The sequence below is a fragment of the Lacerta agilis genome, chromosome 10 (genome assembly GCF_009819535.1).
Source record: "Lacerta agilis isolate rLacAgi1 chromosome 10, rLacAgi1.pri, whole genome shotgun sequence".
In the NCBI taxonomy this organism is placed as follows: Eukaryota; Metazoa; Chordata; class Lepidosauria; order Squamata; family Lacertidae; genus Lacerta; species Lacerta agilis.
This window is the reverse complement of record NC_046321.1, coordinates 69,050,819-69,067,846: the sequence shown is the minus strand read 5'-3', so window position 1 is coordinate 69,067,846 and position 17,028 is coordinate 69,050,819. Positions and strand designations below refer to the sequence as shown.

Sequence of the window (17,028 nt, the reverse complement as noted above, 5' to 3'; positions counted from 1 at the left end):
GGCTCTGCTAACTTCATGCATATTTATGGAGATTTTAAAAAAAAACAACAACACCCAAAAAGCATTTCCATTATTTTTCTTCCAATCAACAAGAGTAAAACAGAACACTTTACAGAATGTTCTTATTCAATGTTCAAAGCATCACCTTTATCCTTTTAAAGAATAAAAGCATTTTTGACTCTTTATTAAATTTAACATTTTTTTAAAAAATCAATTTTTCACTTTTTAAGAAGACTACTTGTAGTGACGAATCTTAAGAAGGGCATCTTGCTTTGCTCCTCCCTCTATATGGAGGGAAGCCAATGTGAATTATTTTAGCTTGCACAGCGGCCCAACAGCAGGAGCAATAAAAATAAAAAAAAGATCAAGGCTATGTTTTTCTCTCTTCGCAGATGCCTTTCAGACAGCAAAGTCAATATGTGAGTACCACAGCTGTATTCCCAATATTCATATGGAAAATATCACAACAAGGCTAGTAGCACCTTTAAAAACAAAACAAGCCAAAAGCAGCTGCCATTTTCTCTGGCTAAACTAACAAAAGCAGTCTCCATGAAATAGATTGCCCAGCGCCTAGAACAGGGCTCCTCAAACTTATTTGGCCTACTGCTCCCTTGTAAGAAAAAATATTACTCCGTGCCCCCCTGGAAATCTACCTTCTTTAAGTGAACAAACAGAAAGATTAATTCTTTTATGTATCTATATTTCTACCTATGTCCTACAACATAGTAAAGAAATATGTTGTTGTAAATAAGACACCTTATTCATTCCACAACAAATGAAACATGTACAAACAGTTTTTAAAAACTAAACAATGAAGTGGACTAGGCCCTGGCATTAAAAACCCATGAGGTGGACCAGAGTGAAGCCAGCCAGCTCAGTCCAAACCACCACAGGGATGGAGCTGGTGCCACAGTCCACCTGCCATTGGCCAATGGGAAACACTGGCCTAGAAATTACTGGAACAAGGACCATGAGGCAGGAGATTGGGCACCATGAGGCAGGAGATTTTTGGTGCTATTAAGGGTCAAGTTGTCAGTAATATGCTTATTTTTTAATAAAGAAGATGCCATCTGCCTTGCATGGAATGGCTTACATAGGTGGTTCTGTGTGTTCCGATATCAACAACAGGACCCAGTTAGATGCACCATTCTCAAGATTACAACCACTGGGCAGAACAGGAACAATCAAAACCCTTAGTTGTCTTCTATGAAAATAAAATCTGTATGAAGATGAGACATATGCAGAGCCTTCCTGATTGCAGAAGCCATATAGTTTTAACTCACTTTTGGCCCTATTTCACACCGCTTAGAGATGACTGTGATTAAGTGGTATACAAATTGTTAGAATAAAGTAAATACATAAATAACCCCAAAGATCTCAGATTGCAGTTGTTTTTATCATGGAATGAGTTGTGTAGGCAATACCTAATTCCTGGTTCAAGACTGGCACAGGACCATAGAATTGTAGAGCTGGAAGAGATCCCAAGGTCATCTAGTCCAAGCCCCTGTAATGCAGGAATCTCAGCTAAAGCATCCCTCCTAGATGGCCATCCAACCTCTGCTTAAAAACCTCCAAAGAAGGTTGGGGTCCACAACCTCCCAAGTGAGACTGTTCCATGTTTCACAGCACACTAACCTGTAGTACTCACTAGAACACATATTGGCCCCTGAAGGGAAGCAATAGGATTTGCCTTAAGGGACTCTGTCTATGCAAAGGGGCAATTCAGGAATGAACTCTATAACCAACTGGCCTGCTGACTTCAAACCTTGCCTCACGCACCTTGCCGTCTTGTTGTAAAGCAGCCTTTGCCATCCTGGTGCCTCCAGCTGCTTTGCACTACAACTCCCATCATCCCCAGCCAGGTCTGTGTGCTGGCTGGGGACGATGGGAGTCGTAGTGCAAAACATCTAGAGGGCGCACGGTTGGCTGGTTGTAATGTGAAACACTCTGAACACTTCAAAGCTCTATAAATGCTAAATACTGTATTACAGTTCATTGGCATTGTTGCTACTTGCATCCTTCCACATTAATGTGTTATACATTTGATGTTAGCCACTCTGAGCCCAGTTTTGGCTGGGGAGGGCGGGGAATGAATGAATGAATGAATAAATAAATATTATTATCTCCCTTCTATTCCTTTCTCTATCCTGTGAAGATACTTCTGCCCAATAACAGGACTTGGCCAGTCAGTTAAAGCATGCCACACACACAGCACCTCTCTCTCTCTCTCCAGGAAAGGAGGAATGTTGCAGAATAACTGGATCGCTCTTTGCCCCTGTTCCTGGGTACAGTGTGTGTACTCAGTGCTGGAGAGGAGCAGTTCTCTGTCTTCAGAGGAAAAGGCTCATTAAATGGCAAGTCACTGCCACAGCGGGAGAGGTAGCCTTGCTGTTGTTAGCCACTTTTTTGGACTCAAGTCCCAGTATGAGAGCATCAGCTATCCTGAAGGAATGCATCCGATCCCACACAAAGACAAGAACAATTGGAAACCTAAACACTTTCAGCACATGGAACTCTTCTCTTGCTCCACCACATTAAGAAAGCAGCCATATGGCTGAAAGCACAATACAGGCGCCCCCCCCCCACTTACAAAGTGTTCTGCTTGCATGCAACCGTGTGCACAAGTGGTGCTGGGAAACAATTAAACAATTCAATTCAAGCACAGAAATGGTGGGGAGAGAGAACCCACTCACGAGCAGACCTTACCTGGAGCCCAAAGAGGATGTCAGTGAGGGCGGTGGAAGCCCCAAAGAGACTGGAGGCGTAGCAGGGCTTTGTTTATGCTGCTCAGCTTCCCCGCCTAACAGCTGATGTGTGGGGTAGTGCAGCAGCAGCAGCCTCTTTCCCATGTGTCCTCCAGCCTCCTGCTGGTCCCAGAGTTCAATTCTAGTTGTGCGTATTTTTGGATACAGCAGTTTTGGTATGGATTGGCAAAGAGGGTGTTTAAAGGGTATCCCCACTTTACTTATGCATGTGAGGCCCCAGGATGTAACTCCTGTGTAAGTGGGGGGGGGGACACACACCTGTACTGCATTTTCCACATTTCAAAGCAAACAAATATAATACAGTTAAGGGGAAAAAAAGCTGTACTATGCTTTACTACTATCCTTCCTGTGTTCAAGCTGAGCCAACATGCTAACAAAAATGAAACTGAACATAAAAGGGACAGTATTGTTTCCTCTTCTGAACAACTGAAAATTAATACACACATTGATGTAATAGATGCAAGTGATGAATGTTTGCATCTATCATGAGTTATGAATACATCAATGTCTTTGTCTACATGCAACCAACACTGCAAGCAGAATTATTAATCACAGAGTCAAAAACAATCATATTTTTCGCTCCATAGGGCGCACCGGACCATAGGGCGCACCTTGTTTTTAGAGGAGGAAACCCAGGGAAAAAAATTCCCCTGGTTTTCCTCCTCTAAAAGCCCTGTTTTTTTTGAGGATCAGCTAAAAGTTTAGCAACTTTTTTTGCAAATGGAAAAATCCTGTTTTTTTGAGGATCAGCAAAGTTTTGCAGCTTTTTTGCAAAGGGGGATAAGCCAAGCTCCTTTTGCAAAGGGGGAAAAGCAAAGTGGAAAAGCCCCATTTTTATGGGGTTCAACTCACATTTCTGCAGCTTCTAAAGGAAAGGGAGCCTTTTCTACAGTTTTCAGACAGATAATCTAATCAGCCAGTCACATGTCACTGGGGAAACAAACAACCTCCCTCTGCAGCACATTCAACAAAGGAGGGCGGGGCTGAAAGGGAGCCAGGACTCTTATCTCTCTCCCGATCTCTTGCTGATCAGCTGCTGAGCGGGTCCTTTCAACACCCCCTTTTCTCTTTGTAAAATAAAAAGCATGATCCTCTTTTGGCCCCTGGGCAATTCAGCTCCAGGGACCACCATTCGCTCCATAAGACACACGGATATTTCCCCTTACTTTTTAGGAGGAAAAAAGTGTGTCTTATGGAGCGAAAAATACAGTAATTTTGTAAGGTGGATTTTGTGGGTGCACATTCACAATTCCCATCTATAATTGCAATAATCAATACAGACCTCAAAGCCAAGGCAACTTCTTTCTATAATAAATTAATTTTGACCAAGTAAAAGAAGGCTATATCTAGTTATGAAATTGAAATATTATTGCTAAGTGCCAGAAGCAAAACACACCTTCCAATTAATCAACTAAAACAGTGGCGGTAACCAACAAGCGATATGCCAAGTCCAGCAACGAGATATGCCAAGTCCATGCCATTCCATGCACATGAAAGCACCTTCTTCTGCGTATCATATTTTCCCCTGTGGTCCACTGAACCACAGGCAGGCAGAAGTGTGGCATGGAGGAGGCAGGCCCCCAATTATGTGCCACAAATGCCTTTACTTGTGCCATAGGTTGGCCATTCATGAACTAAAGAAGGGGTGCGGAACCTGGACTTGATCATTCCAGGCCAGGCTGTCTAGGAGTTGGAATTCACCAGCATCTGGAAGGTCATAGATTCCCTACCTATGGACTAATTAATCATTACGATATAGTGTTTGTAGCCTTAATATAAAATGCTTTTTTCAGTGTACCTAAAAAACCATCTTAAAGAGGTTTAAGATCAGCTTTGGGTCCAAACATAAAAACCGTAACTTTTTACAGTTGACAATCATACAACTTTCTTTGAATTTGTATCTGCTTTGTATGCAGAAGGTCCCAGATTCAATCCCTGGAGTCTCTAGCCAGGGCTGGGACAGAACACTGCCTGATGCCTGAAGCCCTGGAGAGTTACTGCCAGTCAGGATAGTCAATACCGAAATGACCCAGTATAAGGAAGCTTCTTATGTTTCTAACATAATGGCCAAATTATTTTATCCAAGTAACTCAGCAATCTTTTTTTTTTAAGAGAACAAAACAAATAAGCAGTGATTAAAATGTATAAATGTGGATCATACCATTTGCACCTACGGTTCTTGCTTGGTTTTGGAAGGTTTGGACCGAGTTCCATATTGCCCTGAATAGTGGCTTATCGGGGGGGATAATTCATTCCAAGTACCACTCTGAGTTGGATGGAGGTTTGCCTGGGTTTCTGCAGGGGTATTCTGACGCTGAGCCCAGGCCAAATCTAAGTCCTGGGGTTCTTCCTTCAGTTTTTCTCCTTCTTTGCCAACTCGCTGATATATTCTTCCAGTGCTGTCATTCAGTAATCTTCTCATCCCTGTAATTTGTTTTTTAATTTCCCGGCTTTCATCTCCTAGAGAAAATAGAGACAGTGTTATCACAGTAAATTAGCAAAAATGGTAATGATACATGATACATATTACTATATTTCAGAGGACTTTGAGGATGTCTACTAGTTCTGAAATGCATGCCGGTTGGCACTGCACACACACATATGTATGCAGACAACTATTTTGTTGCCATGCATACTATGCAGATGCGATACTAAATACATGATCACCTACAACGTAAAGAGTGTATATTTGAGTCTGCATACGAGTTAAAAAATATGCACAGAACCATTTAACTTAGTTCAAATTATCAAGTATTGCTTCAATGCCACAGCTGTTGGGATGTACAGTAAGTGATGATAAAACAGTTTAATAAAACCTGCTTAAAATGTCCTAGTTCATAAAAAGTAGCCTATCCTCATTACAAGAAACAATTGTAAATCACCTTTCTGGAGAGCTTCCACCAAAGTCATAGAATGATAGATTCATAGAGTTGGAAGAGACCACAAGGGCCATCCATTCCAACCCCCTGCCAAGCAGGAAACACCATCAAAGCATTCCTGACAGATGGCCGTCAAGCCTCCGCTTAAAGACCTCCAAAGAAGGAGACTCCACCACACTCCTTGGTAGCAAATTCCACTGCCGAACAGCTCTTACTGTCAGGAAGTTCTTCCTAATGTTTAGGTGGAATCTTCTTTCTTGTAGTTTGAATCCATTGCTCCGTGTCCGTGGAGTAAGAGAACAGAGCCACAGGAGCACACACACTCTCCAAAATTGTGGAGCATTGAAGGGTTTTAATCAGGGTTAGCAAGTCAGATATAACACTAAACCTGAGCACAGGATTTATGAACGTGAGGGGAAACAGTAGGCTCCAGTCCTTTAACACCACTTAATTTTACAACTGTACTAGCCCTTGGAAGTACCAGCAAAACACAGAGGACTAAAACCAATCCCTTCTACTCAACGACTCTGAAATCAAAGAGTTCTTTGCACTGAGCCCTGCCTAGACTCTGAAAGGGTTACTTGTTTGCATAATTAACTACTTACTGATTTACTGTATCAAGCTTGAGAACTTAGCCCCTCATAGGATCAATCCATAGCAGCAAGTTGTTAGTTCACAGGAATTTTAATGATGGAGAAGACGGAATAACAACAAAATTAATAATAAAAGAAAATGTTACATTTTATTTAATACCTGCCTATTTAATATCCACAGACTAGCCAGTCTCTGATGCATAGCAATTCAGAATGTGAAAAGGAAAAATATATATGAAAAATGCCACTGTTTCTAATGACAACTCTGCACATTTAAAAACAATTATGTACTCGGCATCATCTGAGTATTAATTTTATTTATGACTGTGCTTATTTTACACTGAATGTGTGCATGTTTGGAGCAGAATGTTGCCATTTTGCCCACTGAGGCATGCAAATACATTTCATTAGCAGTAGGAAAAGTCTGTAGCAAACCTATCAAGCATTTTAAGCATGAGTGGAAATGGATATTGAAAACAGACAGCATTCACATAAGATGAATTTTCTACACTGAAGTCACTTCCTTGCACATACTTGGACTGAACAAACAAAACACCAAAAGTCTAAGCTTCTACTTTCACAGCTTTTTACAGTGGCTGGCCAGCCTCCGGAATCTGATAGAAGTGCTGGGGAAGATCTAGGGAGAAAAGAGTCTACTGTGATATGCAGAAATCCACCATCATAAGCAGCATAAACACTGTTGAAGCAGAAATGAGGAGCCCTTCTGAGTCATATCTGGACCCTTTAATAATTGTACTCCCTTTATTAATCTGTCCCTTTATTAATCTGTCCCTGTTACAATACTCTTTTTGTGGAGAGTATTGAACATGGATGGAGCTCTTAGCTAGATTGACTCTATGGGCTTTCCCTGGAAGATTCTGCGTGGGTGACAACAATAATACTCAGCATCTGTATAGCTCTTTCAACTATTCAAAGCAGTTCACATACACTGTCTTCTGCAACAACCCTGTAAGGTAGGTCAGTAGTGTTATACCTATAATACCTATGTGGCTGAGGTACAGCCAACCACCACCACGCACAGAATTGTCCCGCCGAACATACAGCACAAGACACCAGGCCAAGATCAACCAAACCAACACATCACAGATGAACCACAGCTGAATGAAGCAACCGGAAAACACATCAAACTGAAGGACTGGTGATTCCTTCCCCCTCTCCCCCTAGGCCACAGGTAGGCAAACTAAGGCCCGGGGGCCGGATCCAGCCCAATCGCCAGGCCAATAAAAAGGTGGGCCGGTGATGCACTTGTCTCACCTGTCCCTTTAAGGCAGCCAGGTGGGGGAAAGTGGGCTCCACATTTTCTGGATCCCGTTAATGTTCTACTGATACTATTATTTATTTAGAATATTTCTAAATATTCTGTACTTCTCTAACAAATGGTATTGAAAGTAACTACATAAGTCATCAATGACAACACATCTACTAAAATACAATATTAATAAATAAGCCATAAAGCAGTAGGTAAAAAGAAAATCAACACATCACTGAACAGCAGATAAAAACCAAAGAGAATGCTGGGAGTCATTAAACAAAAGCAAAATAACTAAGCAGTAAAATCATCATAAACCCACAACAATGTCGGCACAAAACCCGCTAGAATAAAAAAGAATCTTATGTGAAAAACACAGACTTTACTTGGCATATCAGAGGGTGAAAGTGTCAGGCAAATATCCCTTGGGATGGAGTTCCATAGTTGGGAAGCAAAAAAAACTTGCTTTGCTGGTCACGTACCTCCTTTTTGAAGGTGAGGCACCAGGAGAAGAGCCTCACTTTCTGACCATGCCCAGACCATTGTGCCTAGAAGCCAATTAAGGTGTAATATGCTCATTCTAACAGATGCTAGCGAGGAATCTGGCTACTGGTTCAGCCCCCATCTCTAAAGACTTTCCAGAAGCAATGTGTGTAACACCTTCGTTACTAAAGCACAGCTAGCCTTGGCAAGTTGATTTCTTTCTAGGAAGGGATATAGCTCTCATACCAGCCAATGCAAGAAAATGTGCTATGAGTTACAGGTGCCTATTGTGCTTCCCTATGCAAGGCTGGATGCAAAGAACCCCTAAGCTGTGAACTATGGTTGTGTACTGGATTTGGCAGAGGCCTCAAACCTGAGCCAAATGGGGCCTATTCAGAGAGATTCCGTCCTCAGTTGAGGCAGTCAGTTCGGATGGTCCAGAGAGACCTGGGGTGCCAGGGGGCGAGGCATCAGGCCGGAAGGAGAGGCAGGCATCAGATGGGAAAACATCAGAAAAGGCCGAGATCAACCTGACTGCAGGCTGCAACTTCCCAGGAGAAGGTAGGGGGAGCCTGACACCAGCTGACTCTCCTTCCTGCCTGACACCCCGTCCCACAGGATTGCTGTCTCTGCTCAGCAACTGTTGAGTGAAGGGCAACAATCCTGTGAGCTGCAGGTCCTGCCTTGCAAGTGGCTTCCCTGCAGAGAGGCCGCTTGTGAAGCAGCACCCTGCAGAACTGAACCCCACTGCTCTTAATGGCTGTGGTGGGGAGAGGGAGACTCAGTGTCTCCTTCCTCCCCCCCCCAGCCTTATGTACCCCCCCGAGTCGTCTGTGACTGAACCTAAAGGTCAGGGGTCCCTTTACCCTAATTATGCATTAGCTTCACCACCTGATCAAATTTTTGACAGGATGCAAGGCAAATGTGGGTGGTCCCTGGGTTGGCTCAGAGTGGGTCAGCCTGACTGGGGAGCCCTAGGTCAGAGTCATGGGGCAGACTTGGAAGTGTGTGTGTGCACAGCCCTTATGCAAACCTGTATATGTCTGTCTATACAGGTTAAATATAACATCAATGGTCCATTACACTGCCCATCTTAACTGGATTTGGATTCAGTTTTAGTTGCCTCAAGCACTGTTTAGATTAGAACGTTCACTACTTCGCCTGTCATAAATGAAAAGAAGAAATATGGTTGGGGGTCATCAGCAAACTCTGTATGACCATTTCCAATGTTTGCATGTAGATGTTAAATAGCATAGGAGGTAAAAATGAACTCTGTAGAACTGTAAAATGGATGCGAAAGTGCTGGGCAAAAATCCCCCATTTTGCCCTCTGGAACTAACCCATGAGAGAGGAGTGGCAACCAGAGCACAGTATCTCCAACTCCCATCCATGCCAGGCTATCCAGAAGGATAACACAGTCCATGGTACTGAAAGCTGTTGAGAGCTCAAAGATAATAAAAAGGGTCACAATCCCTCTATCTTTCTGGCAAAGGTAATCAACCAGTACAACCAAGGAAGCCTCAGTCCTAAAAACATTGTTATCTAGGAATGTCCTGAAATGTGGTGCCTCTGCACCCATTGAGATGCTTTGGCTAAGATTACCAATGTCCAATAGTTGGACAAATCTGAAAGGTCCTAGGAAGAGTTGTCCAACAACTTCCTTCAAGGCAGCATGGGCCATCCCCTCTCACAAGGTGGCATTAACCTTCCCTTTAGCTAGATGTTATCAGCCAAGGTGGCCAATCAAGCACACTAAAGGTAGGTCAAACCTTTCCAAGCACTATGTCACCCTCAGGCTGCAATAATTAAAAATGAGCTAGGCAATTGCAGCAAAATGGTGCTAAAAGAACTTCTGGTATTTGTACTGTTGTCAACCAGAAGTACAAGTCAAAGCAGAAGACGATGATTTTTACCTGGAAAATGCTTGGCAAATAATTAACAGTAGGCTGTACCAGGAGTTCCAATTCATCTCCCAGTTATCCAAATGTGGGAGCCTACTCAATATCTGGAAAAAGGCTCAAGTGGATGACACTGAGCAGACACTGTGGCAGAGAAGACTTCTATTCTCCATCAGCCTTCAAATGGGTCTAGTCAGATTCATTCTGCATCTTCTTCCACTTGCATTCAAGTTGTCTATGCAACTGTTTCATCACCACAAGCTCCCCAGAAGGCCAGGGGTCAGATCAATACAAGATCTCCAGCATCTCCAGGGTCGGCTGCAAAGACTTCTGCCTGAAGACCTGGAAAGCCACTGCCAGTCAGTGTAGGCAAAACTGAGCTAAATGGACCAATGCCTTGACTCAGTGTAATGGACCAATAGGCTGACTCCTATGTTCCTTCCAATGGGTGTTCTGTGTAGTTAGAATCATTGCTCTATTTATTTCTCATTAGAGGAATTGAACATGGTTACTCTGACCCTGATTAATTTTGTTGATCTTTCCCTATTTTGGAGAAGTGTACTATATAATTAGATACCAGTGTTGTGTTCTCTTCCACCAAGGATATCAGAACATTGCTGATCTTCTTGAATAATATTTGCAGGCCAGCTTATAGCACATAAGCCTCAACACAGGCTTCCTTCCACAGGTAGGAAATTTAGCAATAAAAAACACAATATTCACCTTTTTCATAGTATCATTGACACAACAATTTACCAATAATTAAGTCAAAATAAATAAATAAAATTTAAAAAAATTGTCCAGTAGCACTTTAGAGACCAACCAAGTTTGTTTCATGAAGAACACGAAAGCTTATACCCAGAAAAAACTTGGTTGGTCTCTAAAGTGCTATGGGCCAATTTTTAAATTTGTATTTATTTCTTTCGACTGCGTCAGACCAACACGGCTACCTACCTGAACCAAAAAATAAGGACAGTGAACTTTCTTTACATTGGGGCCCGCATGATATGCCTACTACATAATTTGGAATTTGGCCCCAAGATTTCAGAAAATATCGCTAGTGTGTTTGACCCAACACTGACATAAGCAATCTTAGCTATTAAAAGAGAAAATGAGAGTAAATTTAATAATATGGACTGCTGATTTCTGATTGACTATGGTTAAAAATATTGTTTTGAGGACAATGTGCTTTGAGGGTACACATCCTATACCCATTTACTTGGGAGTAAACCTCACTGTATGAGGGACGCGGGTGGCGCTGTGGTCTAAACCACTGAGCCTCTTGGGCTTGCTGATCAGAAGGTCAGCGGTTCGAATCCCCATGATGGGGTGAGCTCCCGTTGCTCAGTCCCAGCTCCTGCCAAACTAGCAGTTCGAAAGCACATCAAAGTACAAGTAGATAAATAGGTACCACTCTGGCGGGAAGGTAAACGGTGTTTCCGTGCACTGCTCTGGTTTCGGTGTTCCACTGCTTAGTCATGACCCGGGAAAACTGTCTGCGGACAAATGCCGGCTCCCTCGGCCAGTAAAGCGAGATGAGCGTGCAACCCCAGAGTCGTCCGAGACTGGACTTAACTGTCAGGACTTTATAGGACTTACTTCCAAATAAACATGTATAGAATTTCACTGTCATATAGCCCTTCCTGACTGCAAGCCCACTTCACTCATTTTATTCTGGCAAAATGAAGTTATTGGTCTACCAAAATCTAATTCATCAAAACAAAAATGTAGTAAAACACACAGACACCTGCACTACAGCATATTTCAGTCCCACTTTATATCAGGCATAAACATCTCTGCTTTATGCACCTCTTCAAAATAAATTCACATTGAAGACTGCACACAGTGTAGCATTCAATTTTATGAAACTATAAAGTTCTTCATTGTTAATTACACAGATAAATGTCTCATCACACATTTGGCTACCAGGATTGCATAATTAGTTTTCTACATTAACCTTTCAAAAGCAGAATCCCAATTGCAAGTTTAAAACCATTGTAAAAATTGTTTACAACAGACCTATGTTTCCCTGTGCTTCTGGAAAGCAACGCATTCCACAGAAGGCAGAGGAAAGCAATATAAGCATGACGACTCTTAAGAACTTTTAGCAATGGGGGGAGGTTGATAGCGCTATGGAGTCTTTTTGGGGAGACAAAAATCTGAAAGCCATTAAATAAAGTAAAATAAATTCACGCCATGCTATGCCAAAATAACCCTTACACTACGGACAAACCCAAAGGCCTACCACAAGCGGCGTAAAAAGGTGGTTCAAATGTAAAAACCACAAGCAGAGAACAGAACCAATGCACCTTTGTGGTTTTGTATAACAGCACCATGGCTCTACAGGTTCAGAAATGTTTATCTACCCACATATCTTACCATGCCCCTGATGTCACAGTACGTGAGTCTCTTGTGACAGTCCACTTTCTCCAACACAGCCATTTTACCAGGCCCAGCAGGGGACTTTGTGAGACCACAGCAGCACAACATTGGAGGGAAGTAGCTCATGTGTAGTAAGAGTAGCTGTTGCCCCACTTGAAGGATCCGTGTGGAAGCAACGAATGAAATTAAAGAATTATGTTTACGTCAGTGAGGCATTGAATTCTGCAGTGCCTGATTCTTCTCCATAGGAGAACTTAAGCACTTTTATGGTTAACTGTTTAAAATCTTTAGCATTAAGCAATAAATATGTTTTATAAGATGAATCGAGAGCAGCTAGGATTCTTCTGCATTACAGCAGGTATGAGCACTTGAACTACGGGGGGTCAGAATCATAGTAGGGGCGATTATGAGCAATTTGCTGATAAAGTCCTATCAAGCTTCAGTTAGGAAGACAATAATATTTCATTATTTTCTTTACACATTTTGGACAGCTGATTTAATTTAATTTGGCTGTGGTTAAGATAAGTGCCATGTTTGCAGAGGTGAAGGGACATTATATTAAGACAACACATTAATCCCACCCATGGCCAAAGCTAAACCAAACAAATAGTGGCTTCCTGGAAATTGAATTTCTGTTATCCAGATGTCAAAGATGTAATGCCCCAATTACACAAACTATTGCCAGTGAAGCATGCCAGCAAATATGCAATGTAAATGGGTTGAGCACAGAGCTGCAAACTCCATAGTCAGCATCTTGTTCTCTGGGTGAGTGATAATTAGCATTGTGGGTAGACACTAATAAACATTTATGTCTCAAATTACAGCATTTTTAGCAAATGTTAATAAAAGATATGCTGGCAATTGGCAAAATAGAAAGACATTTGAAAAGAACATCCTATAAAACAATGGCAAATACTTCCTATAGGCATGCAGTAATTCTCACCCACCCACATGCTCGCTGCCACAAATGTGGCATTTAGAAATTAATCAATGAGAGAACATACCTAAATAAAATTGTTGCGCTTCCTTGGCCTCCCCATTAACATCATTACTATAGTCAGGGATCTTGTATGCCTCATGATGATAATCTGGAATTAAAAATAGGGAGATGAATTAGAATTCAAGTGATCTGGAGAAAATTAACACTGAATATGATGTTACAATTTTATCTCATAATCTCCCAATGTATCTGCTTTTTTATTCCATGCACATCTGATCAGTCAATGAAAACGTGCTGTGTGTCAGCCCTCCCTAAAAACAAATAAAGCCCTCTGCTTTTGCTGAAAACACTTAACCAAAATATTTACATATTTCAGCAAACAGCTATGTCTGGGGGTTCAGTTGTGGTGTTCATTTTCACAATAAATTAATATAGCAGACACCAACTATCTGGAGTGTTGTCTTTTGCTGTGTCTTTCAGAATGCATGGGAGATTTTGACAGAAATGAAAAGTGTGCCATCCTTACAGACAAATAGAAATTTGCAAGTCTTGCCTGATGACAAAATTAGTGGGAAGCTCAATGAATAACCTTTTAGCTCTTTGGCCTTTTATCTGGGAAGGTTGCCAATGAATTCTAACGGGAACAGATCAGGCTCTACAAATGGAAATTAATAAAAAATCCAAATACTGAATACATACAATGAATGTAGAAGCTCCCTTTTTATCACAACTACATAATGAATAAGTAATAATACCTATGCAGGCACAAACAGGCAGGTATATGCAAGCAGAAAAAAGGAATTATGGCAGGCATTTATAGGAAGACTATATTCCTGGCTTTTGTTTCTGACCCTACTGCTAGCACACTCTGTCCTTAGGCTTGCAGTTGACACGATTACCGGTAAATATTCAGAAATAAGGAATCTTCAGTAACAGCGGAGTCTGGTATTAGGAATATCCATTACATCCAATGGAAGTGTGATCTAATGTCAGAACAAAACTAGTTTATTGACAATCTATCTCCTCTATGCAAAAATATCAGAGAAATCAAATGATGGGTCCCGAATCCCTGCTCTCATCAGCAAAGGTTAGTGGTGACTGGGATAGTTCAGACAGTAGAGCATGAGACTCTTTAATTTCAGGGTCATGGGTTCAAGGCTCCCCCCCCCCATTGAGACTAGATGACCTGACCCTTGTGGTCCCTTTCAACCCTACAATTCTATCATTCTATGACTGAGTTTGCCCTGAGTGGCTGCTCAAGACGTTTACTTATGGAGGAGACACCATGCTTTGCATGTTTGTTCTCCTCACTGCTATAGAGCAGGAGGTTCACAAACTTGGTTGCACTGAGTCTCTTCAAAGTAAGAAAACAACTAGATAGATGGTTCTTCTAGCAGGGCTCACACTTGTCCTCAGTTCAGAGGCCAGCAATCAAAAAATGATCGAGGGTCCAGGTCTGCATGAACTCACAGAATGCTTTGAAGTCTCTGTGAGAGAGACCCTAGGGAATGAAAAGAAGGTTACACAAAAGAGCTATCGTCCTCATAGGAGTGATCACAAACACAAGGGATAAGGCATTACCAATCTAGCACATTACATTAAATTATTGGCACTTAGCCTGCTGGCCCAACCCAGACAAACAATCTTGGGCCAACCCAGGCCCATCTAACGCTTTAAAAACCATTGCTGTAAACCAAGGGAAGGTCACGGGAGAGGAGGGGGTCTAACAGTGCACAATGACACCATAAGAAAAAAAGGAGAAGTAGAGAATATGAGCAACATAAGGGTAAGATAAAGAGTGGTATACCCTGAGTTCAAATCCTGCTTCAGCAATCTATTCAACTGGGAGGGGGGCTTTAGGCAAAACACTACCTGCCTACCTCAGCCTTTCATCCATGGCAATAAGATATTGCCTGCCTTGCAGGGATGTTGTAAGAGTCTAGGAGAAAGACTACATAAACTCCAGCTTTTACTAAGTTCTAGGAATAAGAAAGTGTAAAATTAATTCTGGACACATTTACTGAGAAGTCAGCCCCACTGCCTTCAAAGGAAATTATTCCAAGCAAGAATGCAAAAACTGACAGCCTAACTCATTTTTTACAACCTAATCCTAAGCACATTTTTGCAACAGGATTTATGCGGTCTTAGGGAAGTGTTATGCACAAAAGGAGATGTATATATTTAAAGATCCCAGGGTCCCTGGAATTGATGGTTTCTTCTGTTCCCTGCCTGAAATAACCATACTGTTATTCTTTAGTATCAAAATTCCCATCATTAGGGTGCCACGGGCAGACACAGAGGTGGGGAGCTGCACTGCAAGGGCCACTAAGGGATGAGTACCTGCTTATGCTATTCCTGCCACTGAGGGCTGAGTCACCAGCGTCAGCGTCCCCAAAGCCAGGATTTTACATTTCCTTATTACAAACTCATGCAAACCACTCAGCTTATGTGAAAGAAAATCAACAAGTGCACTTGAGGACACCACCATGGTAGAAACAAAACCTGCCATTCGCTGCCTGTATAGTCCATAGAGCTGCTCCTTCATCTACATCAGGCATGTCCAACAGGTAGATCGTGATCTACCAGTAGATCACTGGACGTCTGCGGAAGATCATTGGTAGATCATTGGCTCCCCCCAAAGAAGCTGAACAACTGTGGCTCCCCTAAAAAAAGCTCAACATTTTACCTCCTCCCTGAAAAAACTCAAGAACTTTGACCTGAACCCCCAAAAAGGGGGTAGATCACTGCTAGTTTTTACTCTGTGAGTAGATTGCAGTCTCTTGGGAGTTGGCCACCCCTGATCTACATCATCTCATGGTGGTGGTTGTTTCTTCATCACACTAGCGTGTACCACAAGGGTCACCAACCCAATGCCTGCAGATACCACAGCACCTACAAGGTTTTAACTGGTGAGCTTTCATTTTTTTTAAAAAAAGAAGAATAAGTCTCTTTCTTCCCTAGAAAGTAAGTTATGGGACAAAATGTGAAGGTACCTTCTAAACAATTTCTGTGAAATGGCAGTGAGTGTGGTGTGGCCACTTTGTATATTTTTCCTGGTACTGTACTAAGAAATGTTCTCTGTTGTTAGACAGAAACAGCATCACTTGTGGGGGAGAGGGAGAGGGAGAGGGAGAGAGATTTTCTACACAATGAAGGGCAGTAGGACAGAGCCAGGCCTGTGCAGAGCTTGTCTGAGGCCTGGGACAGGAGTCTTGTCCATGAGACGCACCACACTAGTGTACAGTAATGCCAGGTCCATATTTTAGTATTGAAGGCCTGCAGTGCATACAGTTACACCCATTAAGTCTCTGGGCAGCTGGGAAACCCAAGGCATTCTTGGCAATGCAGCATAAGGACCCCCTGGTATACTTAGCTCTTTGAGGCCCAGGGCAAGAGTTGCCCCCAACCCTCTATACGGGCCTGGACAGAACTAGTTTCCCATAATAAGTGGAAAGTCTCCAAGGGTAGCTGTCCCCCTTATTTGTGTTGTGCCATGCTCCCCATGGCAGCCATTTTGTGTTATGCCTTCCCCCACCCCAGCAGTTATTCTGTGGCTGGCATCCCAGCACTCTCTCAGAATTCAAAAATTGTGTCCACTGGTCCAAAGAGGCTGGCTATCCCTAGAGTAACAGAATGCTGGGAACTGGGTTTTAGACAAGAGACACAGAGCAACCAGATCCATTACTTGAATCATGCTAGACAGGAGCACACGGTCCATTCAGACATTTGCACTGTGGAGAAAGGAATGGAAATAAGAGTCTACACTACTATGTTCACAATTTCTAGCTTTCACCAAGGCAATATGGATTGCTAAGCTC

General features: G+C 42.3%; 1 protein-coding gene across 1 annotated transcript in view; it reads right to left on the bottom strand.

Annotated features, from left to right (window-relative positions):
• Positions 1 to 17,028, bottom strand: part of BEND7 (BEN domain containing 7) — a 49,151-nt gene that overhangs the window by 27,609 nt on the left and 4,514 nt on the right. Inside the window, 3 exon segments of the mRNA XM_033161649.1 lie at positions 4,927 to 4,965; positions 4,968 to 5,225; positions 13,275 to 13,358. Of these exon segments, the coding sequence (XP_033017540.1) occupies positions 4,927 to 4,965; positions 4,968 to 5,225; positions 13,275 to 13,358 (381 nt within the window).